General features: G+C 38.5%; 1 protein-coding gene and 1 non-coding gene across 3 annotated transcripts in view; one reads left to right on the forward strand and one right to left on the reverse strand.

The window, feature by feature from the left end:
* Nucleotides 1-18,814, forward strand: part of Sarnp (SAP domain containing ribonucleoprotein) — a 56,728-nt gene that overhangs the window by 30,409 nt on the left and 7,505 nt on the right. Inside the window, exon 9 of one of the 2 annotated variants that reach the window (XM_075954696.1) lies at nucleotides 4,391-4,459. The exons of the other annotated variant lie outside the window; for it this stretch is intronic. Within the exon in view, the coding sequence (XP_075810811.1) occupies nucleotides 4,391-4,459 (69 nt within the window). The remainder of the gene's footprint in view (nucleotides 1-4,390; nucleotides 4,460-18,814) is intronic. 2 annotated transcript variants of the gene reach the window in all.
* LOC142839068 (U7 small nuclear RNA) lies at nucleotides 9,484-9,543 on the reverse strand. Its single transcript, XR_012908676.1, has one exon. It is a non-coding gene; the product is annotated as a U7 small nuclear RNA (small nuclear RNA).

Genomic DNA, 18,814 nt, shown 5'->3' on the forward strand with positions numbered 1-18,814 from the left:
GACTGTCCTGGGACTCACTCTGTAGACCAAACTGGACTTGAAACTCAGAAATCTACTGACTCTGCCTCCCAAGTGTTGGGATTAAAGGTGTGCTTCATCATGCCTGGCTTTTAAAAGAAACCTTTTTTTTTTTAAAAGATTTGTTTTTGGAGAGTGTCGTTCCACAGTGCGTGTGTGGTTATCAGAGGACAGCCTCATGGAGCCGGTTCTCTCCTGCCTTCACTCAGGCTCTGGGGACAGACTACAGGTTTGTGCAGCAAACACCCTTCACCTGCTGTGCCATCTCATCTGCACCTGATGATTCTTAGTAATTACAAAGAATCTGTGGAAGCAACTTAATAAATTCTATCTATAGATATTGTTCTTTTTAAAATAAATCAATTAATCTAATTTTTTGAAGCAGGGTCTCCTGATTCCTGGGCTAACCTGGGTCTTATTTTCAGCTAAGGATGGCCTTGAACTTCTGATTCTCTTGCCTCTCCAGAATGCTGGGAGTGCATGCATTCCTCACTCTTGTCTGCCCCACTCCATTTGTTACTAGGGATCACAGCCAGGATGCATGCTAAGCCGACACTCCACCAGCTGAGCTACATTTAGCCCCAGCCTTTGGTCTCATAATATTGCCTATAAGTTTAAAAGAAGCCAGGCGTGGTGGTATATGCCTTTAATCCAATAAACACACAGATGTATTTGTGTGTATATAGATATATATGTATATATAATACATATGTATGAGAGTAAAAAATGGAGAATGTATATATATTTATTATACATACATGAGAGAAAAGTGGAGAATTAAGAGTGGTATTTTTTTGGACCATTGTGACTAGTTAGCATGTTTTAAAAATAGAAACATGTTGTGGTAAAATATATTCAACTTTGAAATCTTGCTCCATTTAGTATTATAACTGAATTGAAATAATTTATTACTGTTATTATTAGTTAACGTGTTCTACATTATCATACCAAGGCTTCCAAGAAAATAAAGGGAGTTGAGTGGCATCATTTGTCTTCTACAGTTGAGAAATTTGTCTTTGATGATGGAAGTTACAAAATAGTCCCACACTAGTTTATAATTACATAGAATAGAGGGTTATTTATTTAGGGGTGGACTCAACAGATCACAGTCCTAGATCACAGTAGATCACAGTCCTTTGCACTAACGGGGAACAGGAATCTAATCTGGCAGCCAGAGTGAGAGAGCGAGCGAGCACACGTTTCACAGCTCCATGTATAGTATAAGAGACCATGCCTACGTGAGCTGGTATCTTAAAGGCTATTGGCTGAAGGAGCTCCCACAGCACCTCCTTTTGTTTAAATAAGAGAGTTCTAAACCCAATATAAAACTATGTACACTAGGAACAGATATCAAGTATAAAGTTAGAATTACAACCAGCATAAACAATATTAAGCAAGGAACATATCTTAATCTTTTAAATCTTTTATCCTAAGGAGTCTAAGTCTTGTATTGGACATGGCTTCGCTAAATCATAAGAGGACGGTAACTACGACTATCTAATCTTGAAGGCCTGAGAAGGGAAGTAGGAAGTTCAATCAAGCAGTTTCCAAAATGTACACTAGATGACAGAGACAGCTGTCTGGCTGAGCACCCACTCAAGTCTCATTTGCAATGTTGAAGCAACCAACTTTGGCTAAGGCCTAGAGTAACTGACAGACCATTTTTAGAGGCAGGAATAATTTTAGGACCGTCTTACCCTTTCTTGGCAAGGTTTAGCAGTCTTTTTTTCTTGTATCCTACTTGTCCAGTCTGGACATTGTGCGCTTTGTTAGTGATCGAGGCATGGGCAGTTCCTTGCCCAAAGGCCAGTTGTGCCAAGAAGAAAACAAACTCCAAGTAGAGTGTCTTTGATGCTCAACACTCTCTCGGGGATAGATGGTTTTTGCCAGGAGCAATTGTGTCTCACTTCAACAGAATCCTAAATTATTTAAATGTCATGTTCTACAGATCTTTGAAGTGGGTGAAGGTTACCTGTCTATGCAGAATACAGTTTCTATTTATGTAAAGAACCTAATTAGTCTAAAAGTATAACAAACATGACTGATTATTGACCTATAATACTTAATACCTATATAACTAAAATATTAAGATTTCATATCATAATATTAAGAAATCTTTAAACAACTGCAGTAAAGGAGGACATGACCTCAAAATGTAATTAATATATAAATATCTTGATCAGAGGTAGAGATATATAATGCAATATGATAAATATATCTTAAAATTGTATCGATATGCAAAATGACTTAAACAGAAACATGCATGCATGCAATCTGACAAAATAACTTTATATAGATGTACAAATATAAACAGAAATAGGAGCATATTCAATATAACAAATATAATTTGAACTCTATACCAAAAATCTATACCAATGTAAATTGTCCATAAAGAATAGCTCACAAGTATTTACTCTATTACTCACTATTATTATTATGGTGTAAGTTGACACTAATCTACCTATTATCCCATTCAGTTTTTTCTTTTTTCTTCTTGTTTTTGAGATCTCTGGGCCTACATAATTTCCATCCCAACCCTATATGAGTAATAATCAACCCCTAAATGGTATCCCTAACTGTGAGGACAAATTTTGTTGGGAGAGGAGGTGTTGTCTTCTAGTCCAGTGTTATGTTCTGATGTCCTCATTTAGGATTTTAAGGTATGAAACTTGTCCAGTAAAGAAAATGTCTTATCCTTAGACATAGTTTTGATAGTGTGCATATTACCTTCCTGGAGAGATACCTTATCCATTAATCAATCATAACTTTTTTTAAAGATTTATTTATTTATTATGTATACAGTATTTTGCCTGCATGTCAGAAGAGGACACCAGATCTCATGGATGGCTGTGAGCCACCATATGGTTGCTGGGAATTGAACTCAGAACCTCTGGAAGAGCAGCCAGTGCTCTTAACCATTGAGCCATCTCTCCAGGCTCTCTATCATAACTTTTTAACAGATTTTGATTGTTAAATTTAACAGCAGAAATTGTTATTGATGATTTTGTCAAATTATTGCTATTCCTCTCTGTCGTATTGATCTTCTCGTCTAGGTGTCCATTATTAGTCTATAAAGACTGTGTTATTTTTAAAATGCCTCATGCTTCATTTTTGGCTCTATTACCAAACCATTTTTAATGAGATAATATGAAAAACAAAACTAATTTCTAGAATCAAATAAATGGATGTAGAAAGAAAATCACATAAGCCTTGTAGAATACCATCTGTAGTATAAGCAAAATAATTATTGGAGTTCTGGATAGTTATGTTATCAGTCATTATTGTAGTTTTTTTAAATCTTACCTGTCCTAAAGCAATTATAATGAGTTGGGGTAGGTGTAATTGTTACCGGCCATCAGGTGTCGCAGTTGCAACCACATGGTTGAGAGATGCTAGCAGCACTGTGCTTACTTAGGTATTGAAAAATATGCTTCGTTTAACATATTAGGAGCAGTTATTAAGGTGAGCAAACGATTTTGAGAGTTGGAGCCCAGGATAAAGAGAAAACCCAAAGTCTTTCGTCAGTTGCGCTTGGGGATCGCAGGCTGAAGCATTTGTGCCTCTGTAACATGCCAAGCTGCAGCTTATGGGTCGCAAGCTGGGGACTGCTGAGCTATTGGCTAACGGAGCTCCCACAGCGTGTCTTTGTTTGAAGATTCAATTAGGAATCAATTTAGCATGTGATAGTACATGCTTATAATCTCAGCATTCAGAAAGCTGAGGCAGGAGGACTGTTGCAAGTTTAAAGTCATGCTGGGCTATATAGTGAGTTAAAGGCTTTCTTGGGGTTCATAGTGAGAGAGGCTTTCTCAAAAAACTAAAAACCAATTAAATTATTTTGGGGGTTTGTGTTGTAGGAATTCATGAATTTGGATTGTGAGTGGTGGTCTTGTTTTTGGATACTTTATATATATGATAGTTTTTTGGTTTTTTGTTGTTTTTTTTCCCCCTGAGACAGGGCTTTGCTGTAGTTTTAGAGCCTGTCCTGGAATTAGCTCTTCTAGACCAGGCTGGCCTCGAACTCACAGAGATTCGCCCCTCTGCCTCCTGAGTGCTGGGACTAAAGGCGTGCACCACCACTGCCTGGCTGTATGGTAGTTTTTTCAAGCAGTGTTTGACCTACTTTGGTCTTGAGCCCTCTTATGTCCTTGCCACCACTGATGAATAAAGTGTTAGAATGGAATCCTTCACTTTCACCTCCTTTCAGGAGGGCTTTTTAGTTATCACTGGGATGAGTAGGTGTCACGTGGTTCCTGAGTTTGGCACATAGGGTATGTTTGATATCAGTAGCCCTATTTGAACCTCAGTCTTGGACCATAGTTTCTGCCTTCTCCTTTTTTTTTTCTTTTTTAATGTATCTCTATTTTTGTAGGTTAACCTGGATAAACTAAAGGAAAGAGCACAGAGATTTGGTTTGAATGTCTCTTCCATCTCTAGAAAGGTAACAACACATGTTCCTGTAACTGCTGTTTCTAAAACATTAGAACAGCCTGGGAAGCTGTACATATTGGAAATGACTCTCATAAAGTTACTTTGTGAAGCAGCCTCTGTAGCACTTCATTTCTATAAGTCCCTTGAGTATCACCGTCTCACTATAGATTATATCGTATGAACTGTTGACAAAATTATTTTGTCCTGTACTTTGTTTCATAGCTTATATCCAGACTACTAAAACACAGCCTGTGGTCTGTAGTAATGTTAAAACATGCTTTAACTATTCTGATACGGGTGTTATGAGAATTAAAGAGAAAACAGGTACCTAGAATAAAATGTGGGATTAATAGAGCAAAAGTAAGGTATTTCATTTTTTTTTTCCTGCTCATCTGCTAACTGATACTGTTTTTTAAGTTGATATCATCTTGGGGTGACCACTTCTCCAAGGTATACTTGTCTTTGGAATTTTTATAGGTAGGTTCAAAAAAATGATAAAGATTCGCCTTTTTTCTTACTATACTTGTTCTTTTAATTTTAGTTTTGTGAGACTGGGTACACTTTCCTTAGTTTAAATGGTAGCAGGCTAGCTCAACCCAGAAAAAAAAATGAATTAAACAAAAACAAACAACTTTTAGGGCTGGAAAGCTAGCTCTGCTGTTAAGAGCGCATTATTCCTTGCACCCACATCAACTGTCTCAGAACCATCTGTGCTCTAGCACCAGAGGATTTAATACTCTGTTCTGACCTCCCTGGGTGTGTGCATGTTATATGTGCAGGTGCTTACACCTGTGTGCGCATGTGCAGAAGCTAGAGAATGCCATCAGGTTTCCTCTGTTTATGAATCTCCTGAACCTGGAGCTCATATTTTTCATGTTGGCAGCCAGGAAGGCTTGGTAATCTTCCTGTCTCCATGCCCCAAGAGTACTGGGGTTGCAGGTTTGTTTTTCTTTTTCCTTCTGGACTATTGCCAGACTTTCCCACACTTGGAGCTCTACACATGGTTAACTATCCTACTAAGATTCCTGCTCTCAAGTTTTTAATCTCTTGGGTTTTTTTGTTTTGTTTGTTTTTGGTTTTTGAGACAAGGTTTCTCTGTAGCTTTGGAGCCTGTCCTTGAACTAGCTCTGTAGACCAAGCTGGCCTTGAACTCACAGAGATCTGCCTGCCTCTGCCTCCCAAGTGCTGTGATTATGGGTGTGCACTACCCAGTCTGGTTAGTTTTTATTCTCATTGGTGGATGGTAGTGGGGCTAGTAGTGATCAGATCCAGGGCCTTGTGCATGCTTGTCAAGCATTCTACAGCTGGACTCTACAACTCTACTCTAGGTTTGGATATTCCTGTGTATTTTCATCGATTATTTTTATGAGCTTTATATGTGTATATATATGATTTGTTTATATATATATATATATATATATATATATATATATATATATATATATATATATATGCTTATTATTGTTAGTGGTGGGTTCCTTTAAAATGAGAAATGTAATAGACTGTTAGTTTTGAGATTGTCTCTGAAATATGTTGAGATTCTAAAGAGTCAATTCCACTGAGTTTGTGTTGTCTCATCCTGTGACCCCAGCATTTCTGAAGATATGAGGCAGGAGGATAAGGAGCTCATGTTCACCAGCCTGTGCTACATAATTTGCTCTCTCCAAAATCAGAGAGGCAGTGTAGAGTCCTATATCCATTTTTCCTAATCTCTTCTACCCATTTAAGGCAAAAAATAAAACAATGTATTCTCTGCACTGGCCCAGTGGAAAAAACTCTGAGGGAGAGCAAGGTGCTGCTTAAAGTGTGCTTCGTGGAGGGGCGCTCCCTGACTGCTGTCTTCAGACTTCACCTCCTCCCTCTCACTTCCCAGCCTTTCCTTCTTCCTGTTGGGCTTCCAGTACAGACTGGATTGTTTTCTGCCCATGGTTCTTGAAAAGATAATCTTAATTTTAACTAAGTGGTTTCTTTGCTTCAGTGGTTCTTCTGTTCCCACTCTGCCTTAACCTTAGACACTACACACCTCTTTCTTTTCTTTACTCTTTTTGTTTTGTTTTTTTGTTTTGTTTGTTTAATGTTGTTGTTTTTGTGTTTTGATGTAGGTTTTCTCTGTGTAGCCCTGGCTGTCCAGGAACTTATTCTATAGACCGGTTGGCTTTGAACTCAAAAGATCCACCTGCCTCTGCCTCCCAAGTGCTAGGATTAAAGTATGTACCACTACCATCTGGCTTATAGATACATAGTTTTTTGTTTTGTTTTTGTTTTTCTAGCCAGAGTTTCTCTGTGTAGCAGCAGCTGACTGTCCTGGATAGACACACACTTTTAACTTAGCCATGTTTGAGGGGGATATTAGTTAAAGAATTACACACACCAATGTAAAAGTTATTTAAAAATTTGTTTAAGAGGAAATTGGGGGGGGGGGGTGCTTGATTTGAGGTGTGGGGCTATATAGTTTGTGTTAACTGGGGTTTTGTTTGTTTTGTGTGTGTTTGTGTGGTTTAATTTTATGGGATGAGTGGGCAGTATTGGCATTGAATGTAGAGACTCAAGCAACAAGCACTCTACTGTGGAACTGCAGCTACAACTCTGTTAGGGGTTTTTTGATACGAAATTTTTCTGATCTATGGATTGTGGAAACTTAGGAAAGTTTAAGATACTAACTAACACTCAAGAAGCTAATCCAAGTAATATTATCTGGAAGCATTGATAAAGAGGAGTTTACATACATGGGCACCATTAAAATAAAAGTTGTTTACCTGATAGTTTTTTTGTCCCCCACCCCCTGCTTTTTTTTTTTTTTTAAAGCAAAGTTTCATTATGTAGACCTCATTGGCCGAGAGCTTGATACGTAGACCTGGCTGGCTTTGAACTTAAAGGAGATGGTGTCAGATTTCTAGAATGGGATTATGGGTGATTTTGAGTTACCATGTAAGTGTTGGAATCCAACTTGGGTCCTCTGCTGAGGAGGACCCTGTAGGTAAGTCACAACAGGCAAGGAAGTAAACAGCAAGAGGTGAGAATGAAAACTGTTGAGATTGACTTCGTCAACCTGGATCAAGACTTGGAGTCTGATCCCAGGTGAGTTGTTCCCAACAAATTTAAAAACAGCATAATTTGGGAAAAAAAGTTTCCTGCTGTAAAGTTTCCAGTGGGAAACGGAAGCGTAATTACAACAAAACTCAACTCAGAGTACATGTAATTTCTTCAGTGAAGGTGGGGTCTAGAGATAGGCAGTCTATACTAGCTGAAGGGCCTAAGGAAGAGTCTGACCTGGTCTTGGTCAAGCAGATAGTGTAGAGGTCGTTTGGGCTGTTAACCACCTCAGGTCCTGTTTGTGGGAGCCTCTGGCTATACAGATAATGTTAGAGCCATTTAGACTATTAGGTATTAGGTCCTGACTGTGGGAGCTTGATACTGTCTAGGTCAACAGATAATGCAGATCATCAAGTTATTAATCACTTCCAGTTCCTGTCTTTCTCATTGGAAGAACATGTTTCTTACATCTTTCCCACTGGAGAGACATCCGGTATTGCTTCATGTTCTTGGTTTCTCTGGAGATTTGTGGGCACAAGGACCTTCATGCTCTGCTTTCAATACTCTGCAAAAGCAACAGGTGCTCTTAATTTTTGAGTCATATTTCTTTGATATTATTTGAGCCTTACATGCGAGGTTGATATGCATGTCCCATTTAGGACTGAGCATTCTCAGCACATTAACCAGTTATGAGTCTGCATAACTGCTAAATACTGCAAAGAAAAGAAGCTTTTCTTACAAGGTTGAGAGTAACAGTAAGCTATGGGTATAAATATAAATATTTAGAAGCTAGTTTGACAATGTGTCTATTTTGCAAATTGACAAATTATAGGTTTCTGTTGACCGTACTTTCTGTCCTACCCAGTCCCACAATCGTAAGAAATACACAGAGGTCTGCATTAATTAAAAACTGATTGGCCTATTAGCTCAGGCTTTTTATTAACTCTTATAACTTATATTAGCCCATAATACTTGTCTGTGTTAGCCACGTGGCTTGGTGCCTTTTTCGGTGAGGCAGTCATATATTGCTTGCTCTGAGTCTGGCTTCCTCTCTCTTCTCTGGGTGACAACGTCAGACTGAAACTTTCCTCTTCCCAGAATTATTGTTGCCCTGCCTCAACTTCCTGCCTGGTCACCCCCGCGTCTATTTTCTGCCTGACTACTGGCCAATCAGTATTTTATTAAAAATAATACAAGTGACAGGATAAAAGATCATTGTCCCGCAGCAGATTTCCTATCTAGGGATTGTGTTCTCCCTTGCCATGTGCTTTTGACCAGAGTTAAAATACAAGGTACGAATTCCCACATGTAGGAGCAGATCTGAAGATAGTTGGTCGTACCATCATTTCATTGGTAGGCATGTCTTATTGGTATTCAAGCATGCAGGGTTCACTGCTAGCTAAATGTGTTGATGAATTTTATGTCCCATCCCCCTCTGCTCTACATAGTGGTACTGTGAAAACTAGGAGTAGTTTTGTAAATTTTAATTTCTTTATAGCTGAATAAAATTCCATTGTGTGAACCACATTTTCATTATCCATTCATCCGTTGGTGGACATCTATGGTGACTCCACTCCTCGTCATTGTCAGCAGTGCAACCCTGAACGTGGATGGAAAAGCATCTTTGTAGTAGGCAATGGACCACTTTAGGGATATGCCCAGGAGTAGTTTAGCTGGGTCATGTGATGCTCTACATACACTTCCTCACTGACTTCTCTAATAGCTATCCCAGTTTGCAGGAGATAAGGGTTTTTCTTGTCTTCACATCCTCCACAACGTTTGTTGCCTCTTGACTTTTTTGTTTGTTGTTTTCAAGATAGTGTCTCACTGTGTTCTTTGACTGTCCTGGAACTTACTGTTGTAGACCAGGCTGTCATCTAGCTCACAGAGATATACTTGCCTCTGCCTCCCTAATTGCTGGGATTAAAAGTGTGTGCCACTACACCAGTCCTAGCTCTTTTGTTTTCTTTTGTTGGGGGTGGGGAATGGAGTGGGTGACCAGTGGGATTTCTGACAAAAGTCAGAAGAAAATCTGCTGGACAAATTCTAAAAGAGCTTTTAAGAAAACTACGTTTTGTTTTCTTGATGATGGCCATTCTAATTGGGATGAGATGGACTCTCAAAGTAGATTTAATTTGTATTTTCCTGATAGCTAATGATTTTGAACACTTTTTAAAGTTTTTAAAATATTTATTAATTTTTCATTTGTAGATATCATATGCAGCCAGACCTGGAGGCACATGTCTTTAATCCCAGCACTTGGGATGCATGAGGCTGATAGTTCTCTGTAGGTTCAAGGCCAGCCTATCTACATAGAAAGTTTCAGGACAACTAGGAATACATAGAGCACTACCTTGCTCCATACCTCTCAAAAGGCACTGTGGTGCCCACAGAAGCCAGAAAAGAGCATTAGATCCTCTGGAGTTAGAGTTATAGTAAGTAAAGAGAAGCCTAGTGTGGGTGCTGGGAACTGAACCTGGGTCCTCTGCAAGAGCAGTAACTGTTGTAATTCTGTGTGTGTGTGTGTGTGTGCACGTGTGAGTATAGGGGTTGCTGGAAGCCAGAGCCTCAGGTATCCCTGGAACTAGAACTACAGGCAGTTTGAGCCACATGATGTGGATGCTAGGAAGTGTACCTGATCCTCTCAAGTAGTATGTGCTCTTGACTGCTCAGCCATCACTACCAGCCTATTTTTTGATTGGTTTATTTCCTTTATGTTTAGCTTTTTAGTTCTTTGTATACTCTAGATACTGATGTTTTGTTGGATTAATTGCTGGCAAAAAATTCCCATCTGTAGGCACGTTCTTCATTTAATTGGCAGTTTCTTTTGCTGCACAGAAGCTTTTTAATTTCAAGAGATCCCATTTGTTAATTATTCCCGAGTGAGGGGCTGGAGAGATGGCTCAGTGGTTGAGAGCGTTGCCTGCTCTTCCAAAGGTCCTGAGTTCAATTCCCGGCAACCACATATTGGCTCACAACCATCTATAATGAAGTCTGATGTGCTCTTCTGGCCTGTAGACATACACACAGATGGAATATTGTATACATAATAAACAAATAAATATTTAAAAAAAAATTATTCCCGAGTGAGTGAAGTCCTGCTCAGAAAGTCCTTCTCTGTGTTTATATCGTGAAGTGTGCTCTTCTTTTTCCTCAAGCAGTGTCCTGTCTCTTTCATTGACACCTGTGGATCTATTTGAAGTTGATTTTTGTTCCAATGTCATTTGCTAAAGATGCTGTCTTTAATGTGTGTTTTGAGTACCTTTGTCAAAAGGGAAAAAGGGAAGTGGCTGTAGTTGCCTGGCCTTGTATCTTGATCCTCTTTTCCAGTCATTGATGTGAGTCTGGTTTTGGGCTAGTACCATGTTTTTGTCGTTACTGTGAGTGTGATGTAACTTGAAGTCAGCATGGGAACACCTGTGGGTGGGGTTTGTCTAGGGTTGCGTTGCCTATCTGGGGTCCTTTTTGCTTCCTATGAATTTTAACTTTTTTTGTTGTTTCTGTGAAGTGTGTTACAGGAATGTTTGCTGGAATTACTTGACTATATAGATTGTTTTTGGTAGGATGGCCTAAAGTTTTCATTGTTTCTGTGCTTTTCTTTCTTTTTTTTTTTGTATGTCATTATTTTATAGGAAGACTACTGAATTTTTTATTATAATTTTTTGAGATTATAATTCCTTTTCTACCCCACCCATGTGTCTTCCCTTTGTTCTTTCTTAAATTCATGGTCTTTTTAGCTTTTAAATTTGCATGATGTTTCTGAATATATAAATGCAACATGTGTCTGAATATATAATGTCACATGTGTGTATTTTTTTTAGGGCTGACTATTTGGTATTAGATAATCAATTGGGGTGCTCTGCTCTGGGAAGACTATTTCTCTTTCTCAGCATTCCTTAGTTGAATGTAGGTTTGTCAGCTGTAGCCTTTATTATGTTGAGGTACAGTTCTTCTCTTCTGTTCCTAGATTCCTCAAACTTACATTATTAAATATTTGCTTATTTTATCTATGAGTGTTTTTCCTGCATGTATATATGTGTACTACATGTATGCAGTACCCACTGAGGATAAAAGAGAATGTCGGATCCCAGAACTGGGAGTTCCAGACTGTTGTGAACCAAGACCCTCTGCAAGAGTCACGGTTGCTCTTCAGCGACTGAGCCATCTCTGGACAAATTTTGCAAATGTTAAACATGAAGGGATATTGGATTTTGTCAAGAGTCTTTCCATGTCTATCAAGAAGACCATAGGATTTCTATCCTTGAGTCTGTTTTTTTGGGGGGGTGGGGTGGGTCTTATTTACTGGTCTGGAACTTGCTATGTAGTTCAAGACTGCCCTTGAACTCACACAAATCCTCCAGCTTCTGCCTCAAGTGCTGGGATTAAAGGCCTGGGTCACCATGCCTAGCCCATTTATGTAAGATAAAACATTTACTGATTTAAGTATATTGAACCACCTCTGAATCTCTGAAATAAAGGCAACTTGATCATAGTCAATAATCTTTCCATTAGTTTTAAAATTCTGTTTAGAAGTCTTTTGATGAGAACGTTCATTAGGAAAAAGAATTTGGTAATGTACTTTTTCTGTTTTACAGAGTGGTTTGAGAAGCATTGGTGGTGTTCTTTTTGAGAGAGAGAGAGAGACAGACAGACAGACCTTCTCTAGAGGGAGGTGAAACTTATAAGCTCTAGGTCAGTCAGGACTACAGTGAGACCCTGTCTCAAAAAAAAAAAAACAAAAAACAAAAACACAGACAAACAAGTTGATGAGTGGAAGATGAAAATGTCCCTGAGCAGTGTCATATCGAGACTCTGGCAGTTAGAGTTATAAATATAGTCTGAGGTGTTCCTGTCAAAATTAGAACATGCTAATTTCCTTCCTCACCTCCATATTCTGTGACTTTTGTGTTGTGTTGTGGTTTTTTTTTTTTTTGGTTTTTTTTCGAGACAGGGTTTCTTGGAGCCTGTCCTGGAACTAGCTCTTGTAGACCAGGCTGGTCTCTATCTCACAGCCTCTGCCTCCCGAGTGCTGGGATTAAAGGCATGCGCCACCATCGCCCGGCTGTGTTGTGTTTTTTGAAGCAAGATTTCTTATAGCTCAGGCTGTCTTTGAACTTGCCATTACTTGAGGTCAACCCCCAGCTGATCTGTTGTTTCTGCCTGCTGCCCCATCCAGATGCTAGTTTTCCTGGGTTTTTTGTGTGGTGTTTTATTTTGTTCATTTCTAATTGGTATTTTATTCAGTTCTTAACCTTTCCAGAGCAGATTGTTAGGACAGAAATAGAAATATCTTTGCATTGTTCAGCGTTTGGGATTTATAAAATCTTGAATTTTCAAATCCCTAGCAGTGGAGATGTGTCTTTTATTTATACCTATTTATTTTTAGTTTCTTATATTTATTTCACAGAAACATATTGAAATTGTTTGAAATGCTTAGTGTGGACTTTAGAGACTATTTTGGTCCAGAATTAGCTAGGATATAACAAAAGCAGTTATAGAATTCTCACTGTCGTGCCATTGTGTAGAAGGGATTGTGTAGAAGAGCAGTTGAAAATAAACAGTGTTTTGAGAGGCCTAAGAGGATTGGCCTCATTAGTGTTCTAGAATAGTATGTGTCTTCAGAGAAATCCATTTCTCCTACTTTATTGACACTCCGTTTCTGTTAGTTTAAAAGGACCTTTTCATGGTTGAATCTAATTATCCTACTCTTGGCCCTGCACAAGTGTGTCCTGATCTTGTTGCCTTTAAAAAATAGTTTATTAATTCATTTTTAGAGCTATAGTTTGCTATTTTGCTCAGGATGCTCTGTTTCCATATTCAAGCCTTTGATATGTTTTTGTTTGTTGAGTTGTTGAGTTATGCTTGTGAAGGATTCCCCCTGCTTCTCTGTTTGAATTCTAGGAGTGTAATAGGTGTCTATGATTCTTTCCTAGATTTTCTTTTTTTCTTTTCTAAAAATTTGTTATTGTATGTGTATGGGTATTTTGCCTGCATGTATGTCTTTGTGTGTCTCTGGTGCCCTTGCAGACTAAAGAGGGTATTAGATTCCCTAGAACTGGAGTTAGAAATGATTGTATCATGTGGTGCTGGCAGTTGAACCTGGGTCATCTGGAGGAGCATCCAGTGCTCTTAACCACTGAGTCATCTCTTTAGCCTCTCAGCTCTTTCTCTTGACTTTTACAAAACTCTGAAGCTGAGATCTTTATTTGTAGTATTTGTGGGGAAAATAGAGTCAGGTGACAGCCTTATTTGGATTTGATGAGATGTTTTTGAAATTTTATCAGTACTTTGTTAGATATAATTGAAGTTATTTCTGAGTATTTCTAAGTATCTTTTTAAGAAACAATTCCTGACAAGACATGGTAGTTCATGCTTTTCAACCCAGGAAGAAGCTAGTGAATAGCCATGAGTTTAAGGCCAGCCTACTCTACAAAGCAAGTTCCGGAGAGCCAGGTTTACACAGTAAGTCCCTGTCTTAAGAAACAAAGGTGAATATAGCTCCTAGTTCAGCAAGATGGCTCAGTAGATGAGAGTGCCGGCTATGCAAGCGTGGCAGCCTGAATTCAGTCCCAAGTCTGTAGTTGAAAGAGAAAACTGATTCTCAAAAATATTTCTCTGACCTTTAAGTGCATGCCATGAACTGTTCTAGGCACATCACACACAAAAGTGTGTATGTGCGTATATATAGTATTAGTAAATAATAACAACGTAGGCACTACACACGTGTGTGTATACATACACTATTAGTACATAATAGCAATACAGGTACCTCACACACGCGTGTGTACATATATACAATAGTAGTAAATAATAGCAAAGAATACCTCCTCCATGCACATCACACACACGTGTGTGCATATATACAATGTTAGAAATAATAACAATGCAGGCACTTCACATTCACACGTGTGCATACATACAGTATTAATAAATAACAATATAAGCACATCACACACGTATGTGTGCATATATACAACATTAGTAAATAATAACAATACAGCTCTCTAAACCTGTTCTTTTTAGATTATGTTGATATGACAGCAAGAATATGTGTTTTTTTTAAGTAGTCCAAGTAAAAAGACCTTTTAACACTTCTGAGTGCTCGGGTATATCCATTTTTGCAGTTATTCTCTGAATAATTTGGCTATGAAAACATTCACTCTCTCTTAAAAGTTTGACTTTCCTTTATTGACTTCTTGACATTTTGACCAAGCTCTGCATCGCTTATCCTTAAAAGCAATCGCTTCCTGGCTTCTAAGGGAAGGAGGTGGGAACTTTTAATAGAAATTGGTTTCCTGGGGTCTCAAGTGTGAAGCCTTCATTTCCTCCACCTGCTTCTCTTTGTCCTATAATCAGCTAGAGCAAGGCTGAGACGACCTCCTCCAGAGAGTGTGTTTATGGTGGGGGGTGGGGATTCCAGAAAAAGTGATAGGGCTTGTGAGAAGAGTATTTGGTGATGAGCGATGATGACTTTCTCTTAAAAATCCTAGAGATAGAAAACATGGGTCCTTGGTGCTCTCTGATTCTATTTGGCTTCACAGTTCTCACATTCTGTTGGCCCTAGAAAAGATTCTGATGTCACAGAGACTGCAGAGTGCAGGAAAGGTAACTTTATTGTGGATGTGTTTAAGGAACCATGGGTGTGCTAAGGTGGCATGCTTCCTGCTAGTGCAGTGTGTTTCACCATTAATTTGCCTAGGTGTGCACATTAGTTTTTTGTCCTTTTTGTCCTCTGCCCTGACTGGTGTAAAGGCTCAAAAAAAAAAAAAAAAAAAAAACAAAACAAGGTCAGATGGGTTTTAGGAACTGAAGCAGGGAAGTGACAGCTGTGTATTCAAGCATTGAAGTGTTTCTAAGAGAAACCATCAGTGTTGTATTCAACCTGCAAGTATGAAATTGGAAGCCCACTTACCATGGGATGTTTCATAAGGTTTACTTACCTCTGGGAATTCAAGGCCACATCGACATTAATTTCCCATCGTCCCCTAGGCTCTGCTCTTCATCTTGTCAGTCACAATGTGGTAGATTCAGGAAAGTGATCCAAAAGCCCTTTTGCTTTACAACCTTAAATTCACTTAGAAAATGAGAACTGCTGACATCTTAATGCATATTATAATTCATTTACAGAAATCACCAGCTACTTGTTATTTTTGCAAAGTATAACTGGTTTGGGCCTGGGGTTAGAGCGCAGTAGTAGCACATTAACATGTTCAACTTATACTGTGTGTGTGTGTAGAGGACCAAGAAGACAACTGTCTTAGCTCAGGTCAAACTTCTTTAATGACTCCAGAGGAAAGATTTTCTGAGGGAAAATTAGTTGTAGTGCCTTGGGTTTCTCCTTGTAGAGGTGTCTTGACTAGGTCTCCAGATTGGCATAGGAGGACTGATGGATGAATAATTTTGTTGCACTCACCAGTGAAAGGGTACCCAGCTTTGGTCTCTTAAGATAAGAATGAGGATTTTTCTTATTTGAGTCCAGTGACTACTTCTGTCTTCTTGGGAATTTCTGAGTTCAAAACTTTTAAATGTGCCTGACTACACTTCAGGTCCTCTTTCTTGTGGTCTCTTTGTAGGAGCGAGAGTGGTGCTGCTCAGATTGAAGGTGGTGACTGTTTTGAGTGCTTGAAGTTACTGCTCACAGGACACTCACTGTGTTTTTGGCAAAGTCTGTGAGCAGTGCTTGTGTGTTCAAGATAAAATTAGTAAGTTTTGTAAAATGTTCTTTTCAATTTGAATCTTGAAGATAAAAGTTGAGTTTGGAAACCAACAAAAGTTTGAACTCATTTTTGGAGATATTAATGTTGGCATTCTGCTGGGAAAAAAAGAAAATCACTTTCTTAAAACTCTGTTTTTAGTTGCCAATTGCTGTAGGTAATTTTCAACTGTGTTCTTAATTTCTGGCTGCAGTGAAAATGGTTGCCACACAAGCTCTTGAGACAAAATATGTAGTTATAACCTAGTACCTCCTTTTTGCTCCCTTAGAATAGTTGTGATATTTTAAACATTCCTATTACATAGCGTGGAGTAAATTCTTTTTGTTGTTGTTGTTGAGGCAGAGTCTCACTGGGTAGCCCTGGCTGTCCTGGAACTCACTCTGTAGACCAGGCTGGCTTGAACACACAGATCTTGCCTACCTCTGCCTCTTAACTGCTGGGCTATCCCAGACTTGAGTGAAGTCAATTCTTAAGAGCTAGCAGCAGCACTATAACTGTATCATTTTACTTTCTAAGCGTTTGCCTCTGATACTGATTTGAATCACTCTGGATTTTGTATTTCTCTCTTCCATTTCAGTACTTCTGGCTCCTTTTTTTCTTTTTTCCTTCTTCTCCTTTCTTCAGTACCATGGATTAATAACATTAATAAGCCCAAGGCGCTGAAGAGACTAGGCAGGTGTTCTTATCACTGAACAGCATTCCCAGCTCTTTCTAGAACCTGAAGATGCTTGTACTTCAGAAAACCTCAAAGTCCCATCTGGGCAGAATGCAGAGACACAAAAGACAGACAAGTGAACAAATTACAAATGAACTTCCTTGCACTTGCTTCTTGCCAAGAGAAAGACCCATTGGAGGAGAAAAAAATGCTAATTTAATTGGAAGTAGAAATTGCATTTACTTTTTGTGTTTCCTTAATCATACCCAAGATTATGTTAAAGCAAAATCTTTCTCTCCATTTTACCTCTGCTGTAAAACTGTCCAGTCTAAAGGGTATTTTCTTATATATTAAGTTATATGAAGGCATCGAGCTGGTATATTCTAGTGCATTTATATTTTGGAGAACTGAATAGTATGGATTAATTTAGATTGTGTAAAGCCACAAATATGTATTTTCCACATTATACCTGTATTGAAATGGTTTGGGTTTTTTTTTTTACTATTATAAAATTTAGACTGATGTAAACTAACAAAAGATAAAGTGACATCAAATTTATATAATAAAGCTTATACTGTATGAAAAAAAATAAAAATTTTGTTTTGAGACTGGATTTTATAACAGATTGACTTTAAAAATCATAATTCTCTAACTGCTCAGTAACTGGGATTACAAGCTGTTGAACACTGGACTTGATCTGGGCCCCTCTTTTCTAGTAATATTTTCAAAATCACTTCTCAAAGATAAAGGACACTCTTGGCTCTAGACTTTGTAGCAGTAGAGAGAAGTATAGTTGCATTGCTGTTCACATTGTATAAAGTTACTGACAGGTTACTTATGAAAAGCACATTTTGATCTGGGATTAGAAAGAAAAATTGATGTCCCCCTCCCAGCAGCCTGATACGATAGATAATTTAGTAATGTAGAAGAATAACACACATCTTTACAGTAACTCTAAGGTAAACTTATCAGCATCATGAGGTTAATTTTATAAGATCTTTATTTTATTTGTATTTGGATTCCCAGGGCCTCAAGTGGTGTTTGACCTAAAGGGATTCTATTGATAATTTGAATAACAAATGAATGAACTAATTTTATGATTGTGGTGCCATTGAAATTGTTGATTTGTACCTAATATGAAATATATAATCCCAGCACTGAATATTGAAACAAGAGGGCTGTCCTGTGCTACATATAAAAATCCTGTCAATAGCAAAGTAATTTCACATAAGTCCATGAAAGCATTTCTTCAGGGTCTAGAATTAGAATCTCTGCTCAGTACGAATCTTCACTCCTGTATGTATTTGTTTTTCCAGTTGTTAGTCATTATAGTTGATTAAAGACAGTCCAGTGTATGGTAGCCAAATTTTCAGAGACCTAGTAAGAATGGTAAGTTAATGGTGCTCAGTGGACAAGACTATACGCTGTCCTAAGTATTCTGCCACACCTCATTTGTGTGTGTGGTTTTTCCAGACAGGATTCCTCCATGTAGCAGCCTTGGCTATCCTGGAAATCACTCTGTAGACCAGGCTGGTCTTGAACTCACAGAGATCCACCTGCCTCTGCCTCCTGAGTGCTGGGATTAAAGGCATGTGCCACCATGCTTGGCTCACCCATAAAATTTTAACTCTCCATCTGATCACCTGTTCAACTATCTAGAGTTTCCTTGGTAACTGATTCGTGCCACTCTGTTGTGGTCCTGACTTGTGTGAAGAAGGACTAGCATAGTGAGCTTCAAAAATTGTTGGTAGTCTCAGACTTCAAGGTACCAGAAGGAATGTGCTAATAAAAATACCTGAGGGTGGGGAGATGACTCACTGGATAAAGAAAGCACTAGCTGTTCAAGTTTGAGGTCCAGAGTTCAGATGCCTAGAACCCGTTTAAAAGCAGTGGTAGCCATCCTGAAATATCAGCATATGGGAGGCAGAGGCAGCAAATTCCCCAAGCAAGCCAGTTATCCCAA

Source organism: Microtus pennsylvanicus, chromosome 20 (genome assembly GCF_037038515.1).
Source record: "Microtus pennsylvanicus isolate mMicPen1 chromosome 20, mMicPen1.hap1, whole genome shotgun sequence".
In the NCBI taxonomy this organism is placed as follows: Eukaryota; Metazoa; Chordata; class Mammalia; order Rodentia; family Cricetidae; genus Microtus; species Microtus pennsylvanicus.